Consider the following 21,018-nt stretch of genomic DNA (forward strand, 5'->3'; position numbering starts at 1 on the left):
TCACACTGTCATCACAGACGTGAGCATGCACCAATGTCACCACATGTTGCCAACATGAATTCTGACTCTCAATCAACCGATTTTTTGTCATTCGTCCTTGCACAATTCACACAATTAAAAAGACCACACGGAGCATTTCTAAATTATTACATGAACCGTGAGAAGGACCTTCGCGCACCTGCCTGGTCCCAGGAGGGATGACCCTCAGGTGTTGGAGGCACAGGAGTCAAGGGAACAGGAGAAGGGGAGGTGCTGGAGGGGCTTAAAGGCAGGGGTGGTTCCCCCTGCGACCAGCAGGGGGCGCTGTGAGACCGTCTCTGGGGTTAGCCTGGGCCTGGTCTCTTCCAGGAGGCAGCAGGGCTGGCTCAGGGCTTCCTGTGAGGCCTGGGCAGGCCTGTCCACTCTGGGGCTGTGGGCTCCCCTGCACGTGGCTCTGTGCGCCTCCAGCAGCTGCTTCCTCCCAGCCCCACCCACGGGGAAACCAGTGCACCAGGCTGCCCTCCCTGCTCAAGGACCTCAGACCCTGTCAGCGCCCCTGGGGGAGAGGGAGGGGTGGGGGCACATTTGCATGAGCAGCCTCTGTCTGTGACCAGGGAGGCCCTAAGAGGCCTGGGCAGCCCAGCCCCAGCTCTGTGTCCTGGGAACGGGCTGTGAGCACCATGGCCTGGACTCCTCTGCTCCTCGCGCTCCTCTCTCTCTGCACAGGTAGGGCCAGGCCTGGGACCAGGCTTCTTCCCTTCCTGCTCAGTCTCCTGGGAACCTACCCCTGGTCCCTGCCCATCACTGACAAGTGTCTGTGTCTGCAGGGTCCCTCTCCCAGCCTGTGCTGACCCAGCCGCCCTCCCTCTCTGCATCTCCGGGAACCTCAGCCAGACTCACCTGCACCCTGAGCAGTGACTTCAGTGTTGGCGGCTACAACATAATCTGGTTCCAACAGAAGCCAGGGAGCCCTCCCCGGTTTCTCCTGAGATTCTACTCAGAATTCATTAAGGACCAGGGCTCCGGGGTCCCCAGCCGCTTCTCTGGATCCAAAGACGCCTCGGCCAATGCGGGGCTCCTGCTCATCTCGGGGCTGCAGCCTGAGGACGAGGCTGACTATTACTGCGCTGCACCTGTTGGCAGTGGGAGCAGCTACAGTCATGCACAGTGTCTCAGAGGACGAGGAAGTGAGACCAAAACCCCTGGGCCCCGAGGCGGTGGCTCTGAGCCTCCCTTCAGCGAGGAGCGTCTGTGGGGCCTCTGTCAGGGGGGCTCCTCTGCAGGGACCTGTGTCCCGGGAGGAGGGAGGTCACACTCGATGGAGCAGCAGCACAGGCGTCCCAGGAGCCCTTCTCACCTGCCAGGAGGGGCGCCCAGCACCTGCCCCTCAGGCTCAGCCTGTGGCCTCTGCTTCTACAGCTCCCGCCCCCTCCACCCCCCACGGGCCAGGTCCCAGGGCAGCCCCTGGAGCATGAGGGGCCTCCTCCCTCTCCCCTCAGAGGCCTCCCAGCAGCCTCTTCCTGGACACAAGGCTGACACCACACAGGAGCCCCTCCCCATCAGCGGGGACCTGAGCCTCTTTGCCCTGAAGCTCGGGTCTGAGCTGGGGACCTTCTGGGGTGACTTCAGCCTGAACCCCGACGAGGGGACCTGCGTCTCTATCAGGGTCATTGACTTGTGTCCAGGATGCTCAGTAGGAGCGGCTGAGGCCTTTGTGCACAGAGAGGTCCCTCCGTCCCTGCTGCCCCTGCCCCGGGGTCTCAGGCTGCAGCGCCCACGGGTCCCTGGGAACAGCCGCTGTCCACGCCCCTCAGTGCTGAACTCTGACGTCCCCTCCTCCTGGGAGCTCCCTGCTGCTCCTCCCTGGACCCTGAGCCAGGAGGGGTGCGGGCCCCATGTCTGCGCCTGGTCTCTGGGGACACGGCCTCCTCCCGCCTCAGGGGCTCACCCGCTGCTGGGGGACGCGTCGTGCGTGTGGGTGAGAGTGTCCGTCCCACGTCTGCCGGCTCCTCCCCATCCCCGTTCAGCTTCTGCCTGAAAGGAGGGAATGTGTACGGACACAGGAGGGAATGTTTACAACTGTGAGCACATGTGAGGACACGGACACAACATGGTACACAGAACGTAGAACATACAGATGTCGGAATACAAAGGCGTTTCCTAAAATTTAAAAAACCCACGGGCTTCAGGCTCCATTGGTAACTGTGACGCCCACCAAACAGTTTATGGTTTTTTAATGAATCACTAACTCAATCAGATCCCCATGAAAACCTTACATGCCTCACCTGGTGTGAAATGTTTGCTGAATGGTCCTCCTTTGAATACGACCCTGAGGGTGTTTCTGGAAAATTCCTCTCCGTCACCGACCTGCACAGCCCCCTGAGCTCCGCACACTGAGCAGCGCCCTCCCCTGTGACGTGGACACAGGCTCACTGTGTGTTCATTGAGCAGCATCTTCACTGGAAGGGAAACCACACTCACGTGTCGTGTGTGAATGTGTAAGCACCTCACACGGATGCACCCCTGAGAGTGCACTGCTACGGGATCAACACAGAGAATCCCATCGCAGTGTCTGGGCTCAGACCGTGGGGGTGGGAAGAGGGACAGAGACCTGGGGAGCCCCCAGCCAGCTGGGCTCTCAGGGCTTTGGGGCAGGGGAGGGTGTGTCCTCCCGCCAGCAGGGGGCGCTGTGAGACCGCAGGTGATCAGCACACAGCTGTTCAGGGAGACCTTCCCACACAGGCACCTGCTCTGTGGGCTCCCTGCTGTCCTGGGTGGCCTGGCAGGGCCTCCTGAGCAGGCACCTGTGTGTGGTCTCAGCTGGTGCTTCCTCCCAGGGCCCCCAAGGGTTGAGCCCACCTCCATGCCCCTCAGTCTGGGGTGTGAGCTGAGCTCCAGCCACAGGGCCCAGGGAGGGGCTGGGCAGTCCCTGGAGGGACCCCCATTTGCATGGCAGCCCCTCCTCTGGCAGAGGGTGGGGAGAAAAGGAGGCCTGGGCAGCCCAGCCCCACTGTGGGCTCAGGGCTGTGAGCACCATGGCCTGGACTCCTCTGCTCCTCGCGCTCCTCTCTCTCTGCACAGGTAGGGCCAGGCCTGGGACCAGGCTCATTCCCTTCCTGCTCAGTCTCCTGGGAACCTGCCCCTGGTCCCTGCCCATCACTGACCAGTGTCTGTGTCTGCAGGGTCCCTCTCCCAGCCTGTGCTGACCCAGCTGCCCTCCCTCTCCGCATCTCTGGGAGCCACAGCCAGACTCACCTGCACCCTGAGGAGTGGCTACAATATTGGCACCTACCATATACGATGGTTCCAGCAGAAGCCAGGGAGCCCTCCCAGATTTCTCCTGAGGTATAAATCAGACTCAGATAAGTACCACGTATCCGGGGTCCCCAGCCGCTTCTCTGGATCCAAAGACGCCTCGGCCAGTGCGGGGCTCCTGCTCATCTCGGGGCTGCAGCCTGAGGACGAGGCTGACTATTACTGTAACATATGGGACAGCAGCTATGAAACTTACACAGTGGTCCAGACCCACAGGGAAGTGAGACAAAAACCTCCTCTCCGCTCTCCTGGTCTGACCTTGGCCCTGCTGGAGGCTCTGCCCAGTTCTGACTCAGCCCCGACTGTGCTGGTCGGTGTCCGTCCGGAACCGGGTCATCCTTGGACCCGTGGTCCTGACAGTGTCACAGCTCTGACGTCAGGTCATCGTTTCCAAGGATTTGTGGCTCATGTCCTGTTTGCCATGCTCACGTTCTCACAGGGAACATTCCTCAGGGATAACGGTTCCCATGGAGACATGTGAGGAGGTGGAATCAGATCCATTCAGGCCAAGCTCAGCTCTGTGTGGAGGAGTGACAGGTAGGATCTGGGTCTGAGGGCTCAAATCTGTATTTTGCATTAAAAACCAACATCCTATCCTGTCTAATAGCGAGGGACAATGCTAATTGACCCTGATTGTTTTGCAAAGATGGCGATGCCCACAGCCAATAAGGAGGGAATAAGCTAATTGCCTTCCTTGACCTCAACAGTGGTGGAGCTCACAGGCATTAGGAGGGAATATGCTAAATGAATGCCACCCCCTTCAAGATGGCGGCACCCACAGACACAAGATGGCGGCGCACAGTCCCCTCAGCCCTGTTGGGATGGCAGGCCTTGCCGCGTGCTTGCATCTGGAGCCCCCCAGTCTCCTCAGCCTCCCAGCCACCCAGGACGCCCTGAGGAAGTCCATCTATTATCCTCTCTCATTGTTGATGTTTCTCTCTCTGTCTCTCTGCCTCTTCCTTCCTCTCTGACATCAATAAACATATATATTATAAAAGAAAGGAATGTTGGTTCTCATTTGGGCTCCATGTCAGCTACAGCAGAGGCCCCGGGTCACAGCTGGAGGACGAGGCTGAGCATCACTGACCAGCCCACCCCCAGGCCCCGCCCTCCTCCCAGCACAGCCCCGGGGATGAGGCCCTTCCTGGGCTCCCAGTCTCTCCCGGGAGGAGCTGACTCCAGGTTGAATTGTCACCATCACCATGGTCACAGGTCAGAGTGTTTGCTCAGTGAGCACAAGAGAAATGAGTTGGGAGCTCATCTCCTTGCTGTCCTCCCACCCACACCCCCGGGTCAGCAGGAGGTCACAGGTTCTGGAACCTTCCCCGAGGGCAGGACAGACAGGTGAGCACAGCTGAGTCCCTGGAGGAGGGCAGGTCACTGTCCTCACCCCAAGGTCAGGAGCGCCCTCTGCAGCCTTGGGCGGGAGGGTCTGAGGGACACTATGGTGGGTGCAGGCCCTGCTCTGAGGCGGGTCCATCCTGAACCAGAAGGAAGGTCATCCGGGGCTTCCCCAGCGTTTTCTCCAGGGGCCTGGACAGGAAGGCTGGGTCTCAGGTCCAACCCCCATCCCATGGCTGTGTTCTTAAAGGGCCAGACTGATGGTGACACAAAATGCCCCCAAACAGGCATTGATGGTTTCCTGTGTGGTTTTTCCCTCCATCGATCTGCCGATGTCCCACCCACACAGGCACTCAATGTCCTCAGCTCTTTGTGTGGCAATTGCATGGGGACCAGGAAGAGATTGCTCTCCTCAAAGCCACGCCCACCCTAAAGCCACGCCCACCTCATCACAAAGAGCCAGGCCCTGAAGACATTGGGTTATCAGCCAGCACCCCCTTCATCAGAGGGATGAGCGCATCCACAGAGACAGGCTTCATGAGTGACATGCGTTTCAGGAGCCGCTCCATCTGTGAATGGGGATGAGGCCCAGGGTGAGTCCCAAGTTCATGTCCCTTCTCCATCCCCAACTCCCTTAGGACCCTCAGCACCATAACATCTCACATGAGGGCTGGGTCACAGCTCACTCTTTATGAACGTGTGAGGCAGCATTTCTAACTGTCCCCAGACCATCACCTCTCAGTGACATACATGCTGGCACCTCCCAGGACTGCAGTGAGCGCCAGTGTCTGTGCCAGTCAGACCAGGAAGTGGGAACAGGGACAGTGACCTGGGGAGCAGCAGACACCAGCTGGGCTCAGGGCTTTGGACCAGGGCCACGTAGTGTGTCCTGTAGCCAGCAGGGGGCGCTGTGGGATCGCCCTGTGGCCCCCACACAGCTGCTCACTGAGGACTTTCCACTCACAGGAGCCTGGGCCTGGGGGCTGGGCCCTGTGCGCCCTGATGGGGACCAGCTGTGTCTGTGCTGGCAGCGCCCCCTGAGCCATAGCCTCTGTGTGGTCTCAGCAGGTGCTTCCTCCCAGGGCCCCCAAAAGGGTGCCCACCTCCATGCCCCTCAGTCTGGGGTGTGAGCTGAGCTCCAGCCCCAGGGCCCAGGGAGGGGCTGGGCAGTCCCTGGAGGGACCCCCATTTGCATGGCAGCCCCTCCTCTGGCAGAGGGTGGGGAGAAAAGGAGGCCTGGGCAGCCCAGCCCCACTGTGGGCTCAGGGCTGTGAGCACCATGGCCTGGACTCCTCTGCTCCTCGCGCTCCTCTCTCTCTGCACAGGTAGGGCCAGGCCTGGGACCAGGCTTCTTCCCTTCCTGCTCAGTCTCCTGGGAACCTGCCCCTGGTCCCTGCCCATCACTGACCAGTGTCTGTGTCTGCAGGGTCCCTCTCCCAGCAGCTCATGGTGACCCAGCCGCCCTCCCTCTCTGCATCTCCGGGAGCCACAGCCAGACTCACCTGCACCCTGAGCAGTGGCTACAATGTTGGCAGCTACCATATACGCTGGTACCAGCAGAAGCCAGGGAGCCCTCCCCGGTATCTCCTGAGATTCTACTCAGACTCAAATAAGCACCAGGGCTCCGGGGTCCCCAGCCGCTTCTCTGGATCCAAAGACGCCTCGGCCAATGCGGGGCTCCTGCTCATCTCGGGGCTGCAGCCTGAGGACGAGGCTGACTATTACTGCGCTGCAGATCCGGGCAGTGGTAGCAGCAACCGTTACCCACAGTGTCTCAGAGGACGAGGAAGTGAGACAAAAACCCATTGCCCCCGAGGTGGTGGCTCTGAGCCTCCCTTCAGCGAGGACCGTCTGTGGGGCCTCTGTCAGGGGGGCTCCTCTGCAGGGACCTGTGTCCCGGGAGGAGGGAGGTCACACTCGATGGAGCAGCAGCACAGGCGTCCCAGGAGCACACGGGAGGTCATGGAGCCCCGCCCACCACCTTGAGTCAGGGGAAAGTCTAACAAAAGGAATATAATCATTTGGCTTCACTTTATCTTCATTGGAGTCTGGACAGACTGAAGCCGGACCCCAGAATCCTCCTCGTCCTTATGGCTCCCTGAGCATGCCACTGACATCAGCAATACCCTCCTCACTGTCCTGAGGACTGACACCTGCTGAGAGCTCACTGTGTTCTTACCGGACATGAGTGTTTAATCCTCACCACAGCCACACTGCATGTGGTCCTGAGCACACTGAGAGCTGAGGAAACTGAGTGAATGTTTTTAGGTAAAAAACTTTTAAAATATATTTTTATTGATTTCACAGAGGAAGGGAGATTGAGAGGGAAATAGAAACACCAAGGATGAGAATCATTGATCAGCTGCCCCCTGAACACCTGGGGATTGAGAATACAAACTGGGCATGGGCCCTGACCAGGAATCAAACTGTGACCTCCTGGTTCATAGGTCGATGCTCTAACACTGACACATGCTGGCTGGACTGAGTTAATATGTTTATTTTTAAAAAATATATTTTATTGATTTTTTTACAGAGAGGAAGGGAGAGGAATAGAGAGTTAGAAACATGGATGAGAAACATTGATCAGCTGCCTTCTGCACACACCCTACTCGGGATGTGCCTGTAACCATTACACATACCTGATAGATCCTCCCTTCCCCCAACTGATGGACGGAGCATGACGTAAACTCCACCTGCAGCCGGACATTCCTGAACACCTTATATGGACTGTACATTGAACCACCAATCAGCTGCTGCCATGTACCCTAAGCCCCCAATTCCTAAATCCCTAGGCCCCTAACCATGTACCTCACATGAAACCACCAATCAGCGTGGGCTGAGTACCCTAAGCCCCGACCCCTCCTTCCTCCCCTCAAAAGGTGCTCTCACCCCCGGCCCGGCCCTTTTCCCTTCTGGAAGACGGCCCGGCAGGGTGATCTCCAATAAAGCCTGTATCCTGGTATCCCACGGTCTCCGGCCCACTATTTAATCTTTTACTACCCTTGACTGGAATTGAACCTGGGACCCTTCAATCTGCAGGCCAACGCTTTATCCACTGAGCCACGCGGTCAGCACTGCGTGAATATTTGTCAATAAAAATCCCCTTCTGTCCTCCTGTTGTGTGTTGTCTGCTCCTCACCCAGAGCTCTTCCCTCCTGACCCTTCTGGTCCCCAATGTGTGGGGAGTGGCTTCCCGACAGCAGTTCTCTGACACCAGCTGATGTCCCCCAACAGCACTCAGTGCTCACACCCTCTGCCCAGAGACGTGTCAGACCCGCAGTTAAAGGGCCAGTCCCCCTGACTGCCCGCAGGTCAGGTGCCAATCACAGCTGGGAGGTCCCAGGATTCACACAACTTCTGGGCTATAGACTGAGGGTTCCCATAATTCCTACTTTGGTTTCAATTAATTTGTTAACTGGACCTTTAAGGGAATCGGAGACTGGTGAGGGGCTCCCAAGCTTCTAATCGTCCCGGCCTCTCCAGTGGCCCGTCCTCACCCAGGAGCCCACCCAGCGTCCCCTCATCAGCAACAGGCCCGCCAGTCCCCCAGGGAGTGACAAGGGTCTCAGGAGCCTGTGCCAGGGCCAGGGGCCGAGACCAGCGTGTGTTTCCTGTCATCTCACATCCTGTGTCTGCAACTACACATGGTCACCCAGACAGCCATGCTCCCCCACACATTCATGTCATGTGTGTGACCCTGTGTTCCTCCTGACCCATCCCATCTGACATGTGAGTGTTCACCCTGGTCATGGACACAGCCTTCTCCTTCTCTGAACAAACCCACAGAAGGTGGGTCCCAACCAGCACAGACTCTCAGTCACACCCCCCTCCCCTCCTCCCTCCTCTGCTGCTGCCTCCCTCACCTCCTCTCTCCCTCAGGGTCCTCAGGTCATAGGTCAGGGTTCATCCTCACGTGAGGGTTTCAGGGAAAAGTGACAAGTTCCTGCTGTGGTTTCCATTCAGTGAGGATGTGATGGTTTCTGCGTTCACCTGCCCAGACAGTCACAGAGTCTGCACACACATCACAATCTCACATTTGTCACTAAAATAGGACAATGAGTCAGAAAGTGCAGGTAGGTAAAGTTTTATTTAAAACTAGAGGCCTGGTGCACAAAATTCATTCACTGGAGGGGGATTTCTCAGTCCAGCCTTTCCCCTCTCACAGTCCAGGAGCCCTCAGGGGATGACCTACTGACAGCTTAGGCCTGCTCCCTGTGGGGAACGAGCCTCGGCCACAATCTGGCCTCCCTCCCTGGGAGGTGACCGGCTGATCAGGGGAAGGTGTCACCCCCATCACCCCGCTGCTGCTGCTGCCACTGCCAGCCGCCTCAGCCAACAAGGTGTTTTCATCAACATGGACTCCAGTCCCCACACCATGAAAAAATGAACTTTCTTTAAGCATTTTCAAGATATCTCTTTCATAGGATATGCCTTTTCTTTCTTTCTTTCTTTCTTTCTTTCTTTCTTTCTTTCTTTCTTTCTTTCTTTCTTTCTTTCTTTCTTTTTTGTATCCTTACCTGAGGATATGTTTCCATTGATATTTAGAGAGCATGGAATAGAGAGGGAAAGAAAGACAGAAACATGAATGTGAGAGGGACACTTCGATGGATTGCCTCCTGCATGAGTCCTGACCTGGGCCCTGGCCCGGGAGGAGCCTGCAACCTAGGTACATGCCCTTGATCAGAATCAAACCCGATCCTGTGGTCCTCAGGCTGAGGCTGTATTCACTGAGCCAAACCGGCTAGGGCAGGATATGACATTCCTTAGCCCCTCCAGCAGCGGTCCTTCGTTTTTCCCTCCAGGAGTGAGGTGGAATAAGCTTAGATCACCTTCTTGGATTCTTATTACCCAAGTTACCAAGAACACTGCGAGTGGTGGACGGGGAGCTTAGCCCATGAGCGGTCAGAAGAGGTGTTTCCTATGCAGCTCACACTCAGAGGCAGGACTGCTGGTGCGCCGTGGCTGGAGCAGACCAAGGCCCCCTGTCAGGGTCCGCGCCGCACCTCACCTGTGCCTGAAGCCTCCCCGTGACTGGTCATGACTGTTATGGCGTCCGGGCTAATTAGCATATTACCTTTTAATATCTATAGACCTAAAAACATTATAGGACAACTAAGAAAATCTTAGCAAGAAACACAGGATACAGATATGCAGATCACCAAACACGTGATAAAAGCCAATTCCTGAATGAATGAGCTGTGACACCTCCCACTGGCCAGTGTGAGGCCTGCAAATGCCATGATGCTTATGCGTCAGTCACATCAGATCTCTGTGAACCTGCATGTGAACCTCATGACGTGGAAGGTCTGGTGAAACGTACTCCTATGACCTTGGTCTTGAGTGTGTTCCCGGGAAATTCCCTGAACAGCCCTCTGAGTCCTGGTCACCAGATGGAGGTGTCCCTGGGCTGTGACGTGGGACATGAGGGTCCCTGTGCACTCACTTGTGCACCATCTTCACTGGAGGGGAAACCACATCCATCTGTCCTTTGTGTGCCTGATGGCGCCTCCCACAGACAGGACTCCTCCTGGGAGTGAGGCTGCAGGGAGTGCTACAGGGCATCAGGTCACAGGACCTGGGACCCGGCCAGGGTGTGTGGCCAGAGACAGTCCCCTCTGAGCTGCAGAGCCAGCTGGGCTCTCAGGGCTTTGGGCCAAGGGCAGGTGTGTGCTGCCACCAGCAGGGGGTGCTGTGGGACCGCCCTGTGGCCCCAATGCAGCTGCACATTAAGGACCTTAACTAATAGGAGCCTGGGCCTGTGGCTGGGCCTGTGCTCAGTGATGTGCTGTCTCAGCAGGTGCTTCCTCTCAGGGCCTCCAAGGGCTGAGCCCACCTCCATGCCCCTCAGTCTGTGGTGTGAGCTGAGCTCCAGCCCCAGGGCCCAGGGAGGGGCTGGGCAGTCCCTGGAGGGACCCCCATTTGCATGGCAGCCCCTCCTCTGGCAGAGGGTGGGGAGAAAAGGAGGTCTGGGCAGCCCAGCCCCACTGTGGGCTCAGGGCTGTGAGCACCATGGCCTGGACTCCTCTGCTCCTCGCGCTCCTCTCTCTCTGCACAGGTAGGGCCAGGCCTGGGACCAGGCTTCTTCCCTTCCTGCTCAGTGTCCTGGGAACCTGCCCCTGGTCCCTGCCCATCACTGACCAGTGTCTGTGTCTGCAGGGTCCCTCTCCCAGCCTGTGCTGACCCAGCCGTCCTCCCTCTCTGCATCTCCGGGAGCCACAGCCAGACTCACCTGCACCCTGAGCAGTGACATCAGTGTTGGCAGCTACTACATATACTGGTACCAGCAGAAGCCAGGGAGCCGTCCCCGGTACCTCCTGAGCTACCACACAAGTACCAGTTTGGGCTCCGGGGTCCCCAGCCGCTTCTCTGGATCCAAAGACGCCTCGGCCAATGCGGGGCTCCTGCTCATCTCGGGGCTGCAGCCTGAGGACGAGGCTGACTATTACTGTGCGATCTGGCACAGTGGTGCTTCCCACAGTGACACACTCAGATGGGGAAGTGGGACAAAAACCTCGCCCTCCCAGAGTCTTATTTCACAACGTCTGACCCTGTTAACATAACTTCCTGTGCAAACTACACGGGGAAGAACCTTTTGGTTCCTAATGGGTCACTTTCCGTGTTTGATCCCATGTCTCTGAGTCTCAGAAACACAGAACCAGCACTAACACTCACTGGTCATTACGTCCCTAAACGGTGGCCTGTCATCCATGGGTCACAGACCAGGTCCCGGGCGATGGCTGTTTCTGACGTGAAATAAGGAAACAGCTTTGTAACCTGTTCCCAGAGCCCAGGACCCTCCCAGGAGGAAGCCCAGGCTCAGGGCTGGCGTCACCTCTGCTGGGAGCCTGACCTTCAGTGCCATCAGGGGAGAGGGGCTGTCACAGGGAAATGGAGGCCTGCGGTGATCCTGGGAAGAAAGTTCCATTAGTGACACCAGCTCAGGTCTGACCATGAACAGCCAGGGAGACGGACCCCGACCCACAGGAGGAGGCAGAGTGGAGCAGAGGAATTGTCCTGAGGGGACGGGGAGGCCACCTCAGGGGGCACCTGGATGCCCTGAGCCAGGGGGTCAGTGCACAGAGCAGTGGGGAGGCAGGACCTGTCCCTCCTGGGCCTTAGTCAGCAGGGGACACAGTGGTGCGTCCAGGCCTGGCCACCAGGGGGCGCGCAGGGGCCGCTGCTGAAGGGCTGGGCTCATCAGAGCTGCAACCTGTTCCCTGGCCCAGCCTGGTGCCCTGTGCTCAGGGCTCACAGCTGTGACCTTGCCTCCCCCTGGGCCCCGCACAGCCCCACCCCTGACCCCAGCCTGCCATCCTCAGGCACCGGGACCCACCCAGGGCCCAGGGAGGGATCAAAACCAGGGGGTCTCATTTGCATGAGGGGGCCCTCCCTCCCGCAGACTATGAAGAGGGGAAGGGAGAGATGTGGGGAGCTCTGCTTCAGCTGTGGGGCACAGGAGGCAGGACTCAGGGATGACCTCCACCATGGCCTGGGCCCCTCTCCTCCTCACCCTCCTGGCTCACTGCACAGGTGACTGGATAGGGGACAGGGGAAGGGGCCTTGGGAAGACACATGGGCCCTGCTTCCTCCTCTTGTCTCTACACCCAGACTCACCCTCTCTGTGTCCCCCCTCTTCCAGGATCCTGGGCCCAGCCTGTGCTGACTCAGCCGTCCTCAGTGTCTCGGGCCCTGGGCCAGAGGGTCACCATCTCCTGCACTGGAACCTGCTCCAAAATTGGTTACAAATATCATGGTAGTGATGGTGTTTGTGATGATGATGGTGATGATGATGGTGATATCTGTGAGGAAGTCTGTGTGGACAGTTACAATGTGCACTGGTACCAGCAGCTCCCTGGAAGGGAACCCAAACTCCTCATCTATGATAACCGCAAACGACCCTCTGGGGTCCCTGACCGATTCTCTGGCTCCACGTCTGGCAACTCAGCCTCCCTGACCATCTCGGGGCTGCAGCCTGAGGACGAGGCCGACTATTACTGTCGCACAAGGGACAAAGGCTGTAACTGTTACACAGTGGTCCAGACCCACAGGGAAGTGAGACAAAAACCTCCTCTCTGCTCTCCTGGCCTGACCTGGGCCCTGCTGGCGGCTCTGCCCAGTTCTGGCTCAGCCCTGACAGTGCTGGTCGGTGTCCATCCGACACCGGGTCATCCTTGGACCCGAGGTCCTGACAGTGTCACAGCTCTGACGTCAGGTCAGCGTTTCCATGGATTTTTGGCTCATGTCATGTTTGCCATGCTCACTTTCTCACAGGGAACATTCCTCAGGGATAACGGTTCCCATGGAGACATGTGAGGAGGTGGAATCAGATCCATTCAGGCCAAGCTGAGCTCTGAGTAAAGGAGAGACTGAGGTAGGATGGGGGTCTGAGTGCTCAAATCTGAAATTTGCATTAAAATCCAACATATTATCCTATGTAATGAAGAGGGAATATGCTAATTGACCCTGATACTTTTGCAAAGATGGCGGCGCCCACAGCCAATAAGGAGGGAATAAGCTAAATGGCTGCCTTGCCCTCAAGAATGACGGCGCCCACAGGCATTAGGAGGGAACATGCTAAATGACTGCCACCCTCTTCAAGATGGCAGCGCCCACTGTAACTAGATGGCGACGCCCAGTCCCCTCAGCCTTCCAGCTGCCCAGGACCTGCCAAGCCACAGGCAAGCATCAGATGGTGGCCACCCCGCCGCCCAGGAAGGCCTCAGCCTCAGGTAACCAGGGCCGGCCGAGGCTTGTGCTGCCAGCAGTGGCAACATCTGAAGTGTGAGGGGGCATCTCCTTCCGCTAATCGCCAGTCACCTCCCGCCCTGAAGGGTTCCGGACTGTGAAAGGGGCCGGGCCGGGCTGAGGGACTCCCCTCAGTGCATGAATTTTCATGCCCCGGGACTCTAGTGTGGAAGTGACGTGTATTCTGTGTGACAGCAGGAACTGTCCACATGTAAACATAACAATATCCTCTCTGTGGCCACATGCACATGAGCTCCTGCGGATACGTCTGGCTGGGGGATGTGATGATGGAGGCGAGGCCGCCAGGCCTGAGCTCCGGGGCCGAAGGACCAGGGTGTCCGGTTGTGTCCATCAGGTGCTGGGTCCCCCTTGTCCTCAGGATTAAACACGACCCAGGGAAAGGCTCCCGGATGCTCTGCTCATGCACAGAGCTCCCCACGCCCTGGAGTCTGGACCCTGCTGTGCACACGGGTCCCTGCATGTCCCCTGCTCCTCCTCCTCCTCCTCCAGGGACCGGGGCCCAGGACACACAGCAAGGCCTCTGCCCTGGCCGAGGCAGCAGCACTGGGTGGAAAGGGGTCATTTGGATCCCTCAGCTCCGGTGACATGTCATCAACACTCTGCACCCAATGACCCAGCCACATCCTCAGGACATGGGGGTTCTGCCCGGCCAGTGTGGCTCAGAGGTGGAGCATCAACCTATGAACCAGGAGGTGAGGGTTGTATTCTGGGTCAGGGCACAGACCCTGGTTACATGCTTGATCCCCAGTAGGGGGCGTCCACGAGGCAGCCCATCGATGATCCTGTCTCATCATTGATGCTTCTTTCTCTCTCTGCCTCTTCCTTCCTCTCTGACATCAATAAAAATACACTTAAAAAAAGAAAGGAATGTTGGTTCTCATTTTGGGCTCCGTGTCAGCTACAGCAGAGGCCCCTGGTCAGAGCTGGAGGATGAGGCTGAGCATCACTGACCAGCCCACCCCCAGGCCCCGCCCTCCTCCCAGCACAGCCCCGGGGATGAGGCCCCTTCCTGGGCTCCCAGTCTCTCCCGGGAGGAGCTGACTCCAGGTTGAATTGTCACCATCACCATCGTCACAGGTCAGAGTGTTTGTTCAGTGAGCACAAGAGAAATGAGTTGGGAGCTCATCTCCTTGCTGTCCTCCCACCCACACCCCGGGTCAGCAGGAGGTCACAGGTTCTGGCAGCTTCCCCGGGGGCAGCACAGACAGAGCTGAGCACAGCTGAGTCCCTGGAGGAGGGAAGGTCACTGTCCTCACCCCAAGGTCAGGTCGCCCTCTGCAGCCTTGGGCAGGAGGGCCTGTGGGACACTATGGTGGGTGCAGGCCCTGCTCTGAGGCGGGTCCATCCTGAGCCAGAAGGAAGGTCTTCTGGGGCTTCCCCAGCGTTTTCTCCAGGGGCCTGGACAGGAAGGCTGGGTCTCAGGTCCAACCCCCATCCCATGGCTGTGTTCTTAAAGGGCCAGACTGATAGTCACACAAAATTCCCCCAAACAGGCATTGTTGGTTTCCTGTGTGGCTTTTCCCTCCATCGATCTCCCGATGTCCCACCCACACAGGCACTCAATGTCCTCAGCTCTTTGTGTGGCAATTGCATGGGGACCAGGAAGAGATTGCTCTCCCCAAAGCCACGCCCACCCTAAAGCCACGCCCACCGCATCCCAATGGGGAATGCCCAGAAGACACTGTGTTATCAGCCAGCACTCCCTTCATCAGAGGGATGAGCGCATCCACAGAGACAGGCTTCATGAGTGACATGCGTTTCAGGAGCCGCTCCATCTGTGAATGAGGTGAAGCCCAGGGTGTGTCCCAAGCTCATGTCCCTTCTCCATCCCCAACACCCTTAGGACCCTCAGCACTATAACATCTCACGTGAGGTCTCGGTCACAGCTCACTCTTTATGAACATGGGAGGCAGCATTTCTAACTGTCCCCAGACCTTCACCTCTCGGTTACCTCCATGGTGGCATCTCCCACAGCTGGGCCCAGGAGTGAGACGCTGGAGTGAGCACCAGCGTCTGTGCCAGTCAGACCAGGAGGTGGCAACAGGGACAGTGACCTGGGGAGCTGCAGACACCAGCTGGGCCTCAGGGCTTTGGACCAGGGCGACATAGTGTGTCCTGTGGCCAGCAGGGGGCGCTGTGGGATCGCCCTGTGGCCCCCACACAGCTGCTCACTGAGGACTTTCCACTCACAGGAGCCTGGGCCTGGGGGCTGGGCCCTGTGGGCCCTGATGGGGACCAGCTGGCTCTGTGCAGGCAGCGCCCCCTGAGCAATAGCCTCTGTGTGGTCTCAGCAGGTGCTTCCTCCCAGGGCCCCCAAGGGGGAGCCCACCTCCATGCCCCTCAGTCTGGGGTGTGAGCTGAGCTCCAGCCCCAGTGCCCAGGGAGGGGCTGGGCAGTCCCTGGAGGGACCCCATTTGCATGGCAGCCCCTCCTCTGGCAGAGGGTGGGGAGAAAAGGAGGCCTGGGCAGCCCAGCCCCACTGTGGGCTCAGGGCTGTGAGCACCATGGCCTGGACTCCTCTGCTCCTCGCGCTCCTCTCTCTCTGCACAGGTAGGGCCAGGCCTGGGACCAGGCTTCTTCCCTTCCTGCTCAGTCTCCTGGGAACCGGCCCCTGGTCCCTGCCCCTCACTGACCAGTGTCTGTGTCTGCAGGGTCCCTCTCCCAGCCTGTGCTGACCCAGCCGCCCTCCCTCTCTGCATCTCCGGGAGCCACAGCCAGACTCACCTGCACCCTGAGCAGTGGCTTCAATGTTGGCAGCTATGGTATATGGTGGTACCAGCAGAAGCCAGGGAGCCCTCCCCGGTATCTCCTGTACCAAGGCTCAAGTACAAGTTTGGGCTCCGGGGTCCCCAGCCGCTTCTCTGGATCCAAAGACACCTCGGCCAATGCGGGGCTCCTGCTCATCTCGGGGCTGCAGCCTGAGGACGAGGCTGACTATTACTGTGCGATCTGGCACAGTAGTGCTTCCCACAGTGACACACTCAGATGGGGAAGTGGGACAAAAACCTCGCCCTCCCAGAGTCTTATTTCACAGCATCTGACCCTGTTAACATAACTTCCCTGTGCAAACTACACGGGGAAGAACCTTCTGTTCCTAATGGGTCACTTTCCATGTTCGATCCCATGTCTCTGAGTCTCAGAAACACAGAACCAGCACCAACACTCACTGGTCAGTCCGTCCCTGAGAGGGGGCCTGTCATCCATGGGTCATAGACCAGGTCCCGGGCGATGGCTGTTTCTGACGTGAAATAAGGAAACAGCTTTGTAACCTGTTCCCAGAGCCCAGGACCCTCCCAGCAGGCAGTCCGTCCCCGGAGCAGGAACTCCGAGGCCCAGAGGTCAGAGCAGTGACCCCTCACTCCCCGCTCCTGCGCCCCAGGCTCCTGCCCAGCCCTGTGCACACGGACCAGGCCCTCAGCTGCGAGGGGCGGGGGGGCCTCAGGCCCAGGAGGAAGCCCAGGCCCAGGGCTGGGGTCACCATGCTGGGACCTGACCTTCAGTGCCATCAGGGGAGAGGGGCTGTCACAGGGAAAGGGGTCCCTGAGCCCAGGAAATCCTCTTTGGGTGTCGATGGGGGAGCAGCTGGACTGTGGCTGGGGAATGCTGAGCTGCTCCAGGAAGGATGCGGGCGCCTGGGTCTCTGGGGGAGACGCTCTTACAGCCGCCGCCACTCAGGCCCTGGGGCTCCCGGGAGTGGGGTTCCCTGAGCCTCAGGCTCTGACTGTGTCTCTCCTCTCACCCACGGGGGCTTTCCAACCACAAGGGTGTGGGTGGCTGTGGGACTTGGGGAGCAGGACCTCCCAACAGGTGCCTGTGTCACTGCCGCTGGGAAGCTGTTGATGAGCCCCGATCCCAGGTCACCTTCTCCTGAACCTGGGTCAACAGACACACTGACTGTTCCCATAGCAACGGTCCCCACAGCTCCCAGGCAGAGCTCTACCCGACCTTGTGACCTAGGACACAGGTGATGGACAGTCCCCGGGTCAGCCCTCTTCAGTGGCTCTTCATTTGTGCCCATGGCGTCCTTTTCTTTAATATTCATATACTAGAGGCCCATGCTCAGAATTTGTGCAAGAGTCGGCCTTCCTTCCCCTGGCTGCGAGCACCAGCATCCCCTGGCACCCAGGACCCGGGTTTGCTCCTGGCCGCCGCCTCCAGGTGCCCGGGCGCCTGGCTTCCCTCCGGCCCCAGCAGCTGCTTCCTCCTCAGCCCAAGTCACCCGCCCTGAGGAGCTGGGAGGTCCGGAAGGACATCTGGAATGACTTCTGGTCTACCTAATTAACATATGACCCTTTTATTATATAGGATATTGTTTAAATATATATTTTTTTATTTCAGAAAGGAAGAAAGAGTGAGAGAGAGAGAGAAACTCCAATGAGGAGAGAGAATCATTGATCGGCTGCCTCCTGCACGCCCCACACTGGGAATGGAGCCTACAACCGGGGCTTGTGCTCTGACCAGGAATCAAACCATGACCTCCTGGTTCCTAGGTCAATGCTCAACCACTGAGCTCCGCCTGTTGGCCCACACGGCCTCTGTGACCCCCGCTGGTGTCTGACCTTAGGAGGAGTCTGCCTACCGCTGTCACGTGATTTAATAAACCCGCTGCCACAAAGAGCTGCCAGCCCTGGGGCGGCTGAGGGGCACCTGCCCTCCTCTCCTGCAGGACCAGCTCACCCTGCACCCGTTTTCTAAAATGTGACCGAGAGTCCTGGCTGGTTGGGCTCAGAAAATAGAGTCTCGGCCTATGGACTGAAGGGTTCCGGGTTTGATTCTGGTCAAGGCACATGCCCGGGATTGCAGGCTCCATCCCCTGTCAGGGGTGTGCAGGAGGCTGCCGATCAATGATTCTCTCTCATCATTGATGTTCCTATATTCGTCTTCCTCTCCCTTCCTCTCTGAAATCAACAAAAATTTTCTTTTTTTATAAAAGGTAGAATAAAAGGGACCCAGAGGCTCCTCACAGCATCTTCAAAATGTCTGGGAATCTGTATAAATTCCCCCTCGGAATGTCAGGACCCAGGAAGTTAAACACGTGAAGGAGAAAAGAGAATCTACGGACACCACCCCTGAGGCACCCAGAGGAGGGATGCTGGGCGGATAGAATGAGGACGCCATCCTCCAGTCCATCCGGGAGCAGCACACGCTTCTCAGTCCAAAGGGAAGAGGAGAACCAGGATGTGATGGACTCTGTGAGCACAGCCAAAGGGCAGTTACAGAACCAAAAGCTAAACCAGGGGGAACAGGGGACCTCTCTGCAGGGCGTCAGAAGGAGGAAACACCTGGTTTATTTGTTTGTTGGTTTGAAGTGGCCATCACTCATTCCTTCTGTAGTTCCCACCACCAGGACTATTCCCTAGGCCGTCACCAGGGGGCGCTGTGGACCTTCTCAGAGCTGCCAGGCCTGAAGCCAACTCTAATGGTTCTAACTGAGTGGGCCCTGCGCCCATGCTCCTGGCCTGGGTGTGAGGTGACAGCAGGTGCTTCCCCTCAAGGGACAGACTCAGAGCCCACAGCCTCCCCTGCCTCCTCCTCACAGTGAAGCTGCCAACGGGGCCCAGGACCCAGAGCAGGAGGGTCCTGTGGGCTCACATTTGCATAATGACCAGCAAACACCCCTCTACCCAGGAGGCCGGGAGGAGATAAAGGGACACCGAGCCCAGCACGTGCCAGAGACCCAGGCACCTTGGAACGTCTCCACCATGAGCTGGACTCCCCTCCTCCCCCTCCTCCTCGCTCTCTGCCCAGGTTCAGGGCCATTTCAGAGACCAGCCTGTGGGGGGTCCCTCTGCCTTCATTCTTCATTCCTGATTGTGTCTGTTTTGTTTCAGGGTCCAGGTCTCAGGCTGTGGTCACTCAGGAGCCCTCAGCGACCGTGTCCCCAGGTGTGACCGTCACTCTCACCTGTGGCTCCAGCACAGGGGCTGTCACCAATGGTCACTATCCACACTGGATCCAGCAGAAGTCTGGCCAGGCCCCCACGGCTCTGATTTATGACACAAACAAGAAATTCTCCTGGACCCCAGCCCGTTTCTCAGGCTCCATCCAAGGGGGCAAAGCTGCCCTGACCCTGGCAGGGGCGCAGCCTGAGGACGAGGCCGAGTACTACTGCGCTCTGTGGTTCAGCAGCCATCCCCACAGTGACAGGTGTCGGTGGGGACGTGAGGCACAAACACAAGCTCAGTGCACCCTCTGCTTCTGGGGCCCCGTCTGCTGTGCACAGGGCTGCGTCCAGCTGGTGTGGGCTCTGAAGTTGTTCTCTGAGGCCCAGACCAGGCAATCTCATCAGTTATTCTCGGCTGTGATCGTTTTATGAAAACAAGAGCCAATATAATCAACAGTTTTACAGGAAATGGACAGGAGCAGCAAAAGGAAAAGTCACACTCACACTCACACTCACCGTCAAGTCTGAATTTCACTTGGCCAGCATTTAGTAATCAAGATAAAACTGAACAATCTTATCTAATTAGAAGGTAATATGCAAATTGCCCGTCACACCTTAACAGTCAAGATGGCTGGGCCCACAGCTGAGGCCCCGTTCCCATAACAAGCCTTAACGAGCAATCAGCAGGGACCTGAGGCTGCATCCCCCACCTGGTGGGGATTGACGAGGGTGTGGCCGGCCAGGTGTGGATTTCACCCAAAGGGGATGGGGCTGGCTGGGTCTGGGTCTTGCATTATTTTGAGGCACTGTGGGTGTCCGGGGATTTGACTTTGGATCTTTCAGTGTGCCCCAGACTCTGACAGGAGGAAGATTTTCATATACATTTTTCTAATTTTCTTTCATCTCTGACACTTCTATTATAAAGGGCAAATTGCCACATTAATATATTTCCTCTAATTAATTCCCTTTTAATGTGTACAAATTTCATGCACCAGGCCACTAGTATAGTATAACAAGAGTAGCAATGGAGCCACTTTAAAGCAGAGTTGGGGCATCCATCGCAGCTGAATTTTTTGCCCGTCTTCCCTTCACACCTGTGTGAGGCTGGAGGTTGATACCCTGTAGGGAGGTCACAGCACCCGTGTCTTCCTAAACTGGGCCCCTCTGCCCCAGAGCAGGTTCCCACAGACACCCTGAGGAATGGGCGTGTGTCCCGTGGGGCTTAGCTGTGAGGACAGAGTTGGGGACCGAAGCCCAAGCTGAGATTATGTCAAGGTTTGACGGAGCCTCCAGATGCTGGAAAGAGACCAGACAGCACCTACCCGGGGCCTTCCTGGGAATGAGGGCCTGCTGACCCCGTGGCTGGGCGGTGTGGGTCCAGATCAGAGCAAACAGAGACAGGAGGGAACCCTAAGGGGCCCCCTGGACCTCCCTCTGCCCCACCCTCATCACTAGTGCATTTGGGTCTGGAAACTGATCAGGGAAACCCACAAGGTAGCTCCTGCCTCACCATGACCAGCTCTGACCCCTGACCTCCCCACTGTCCTGACACATTCAGGTCCAACAAAAGCCACAGCCACTCCCATCAGGGGACCATGATCTGAGGTCCAGTTCTCCCAGGAACGTGAGAAAGCAGCACCAACCCCACAGCCTGGCCTCCCTGTCCCAGAGGGAGGACCTGGGAAGCAGGCTCATGGCTGCCATGGAGACGCTGCCCCCCTCTCCTTGGAGCG

At 57.9% G+C, this 21,018-nt stretch overlaps 1 protein-coding gene and 6 gene segments (V, D, J or C); all 7 read left to right on the forward strand.

Moving 5' to 3' along the window:
- The first annotated feature begins 659 nt into the window (after positions 1–659).
- Positions 660–1,806, forward strand: LOC129148162 (immunoglobulin lambda variable 5-37-like). The segment is given in 4 exon segments: positions 660–705; positions 807–1,121; positions 1,479–1,645; positions 1,744–1,806. Coding segments are annotated over 4 exon segments (591 nt in total).
- Positions 1,807–3,014: 1,208 nt separating this feature from the next.
- Positions 3,015–3,668, forward strand: LOC129148163 (immunoglobulin lambda variable 5-39-like). The segment is given in 3 exon segments: positions 3,015–3,060; positions 3,162–3,514; positions 3,591–3,668. Coding segments are annotated over 3 exon segments (477 nt in total).
- Positions 3,669–5,914: 2,246 nt separating this feature from the next.
- On the forward strand, positions 5,915–6,893 carry LOC129148164 (probable non-functional immunoglobulin lambda variable 5-48). The segment is given in 3 exon segments: positions 5,915–5,960; positions 6,062–6,424; positions 6,844–6,893. Coding segments are annotated over 3 exon segments (459 nt in total).
- A 3,751-nt stretch (positions 6,894–10,644) lies between these two features.
- Positions 10,645–11,195, forward strand: LOC129148165 (immunoglobulin lambda variable 5-39-like). The segment is given in 2 exon segments: positions 10,645–10,690; positions 10,792–11,195. Coding segments are annotated over 2 exon segments (450 nt in total).
- Positions 11,196–12,119: 924 nt separating this feature from the next.
- LOC129148166 (immunoglobulin lambda variable 1-40-like) lies at positions 12,120–12,948 on the forward strand. The segment is given in 4 exon segments: positions 12,120–12,165; positions 12,275–12,379; positions 12,461–12,687; positions 12,907–12,948. Coding segments are annotated over 4 exon segments (420 nt in total).
- Positions 12,949–15,905: 2,957 nt separating this feature from the next.
- Positions 15,906–16,456, forward strand: LOC129148167 (immunoglobulin lambda variable 5-39-like). The segment is given in 2 exon segments: positions 15,906–15,951; positions 16,053–16,456. Coding segments are annotated over 2 exon segments (450 nt in total).
- A 2,647-nt stretch (positions 16,457–19,103) lies between these two features.
- Positions 19,104–21,018, forward strand: part of LOC129148168 (immunoglobulin lambda-1 light chain-like) — a 5,439-nt gene continuing 3,524 nt past the window's right edge. Inside the window, exons 1-2 of the mRNA XM_054712860.1 lie at positions 19,104–19,149; positions 19,233–19,526. Of these exons, the coding sequence (XP_054568835.1) occupies positions 19,104–19,149; positions 19,233–19,526 (340 nt within the window). The remainder of the gene's footprint in view (positions 19,150–19,232; positions 19,527–21,018) is intronic.

The sequence above is a fragment of the Eptesicus fuscus genome, chromosome 23, assembly GCF_027574615.1.
Source record: "Eptesicus fuscus isolate TK198812 chromosome 23, DD_ASM_mEF_20220401, whole genome shotgun sequence".
Lineage (NCBI taxonomy): Eukaryota > Metazoa > Chordata > Mammalia > Chiroptera > Vespertilionidae > Eptesicus > Eptesicus fuscus.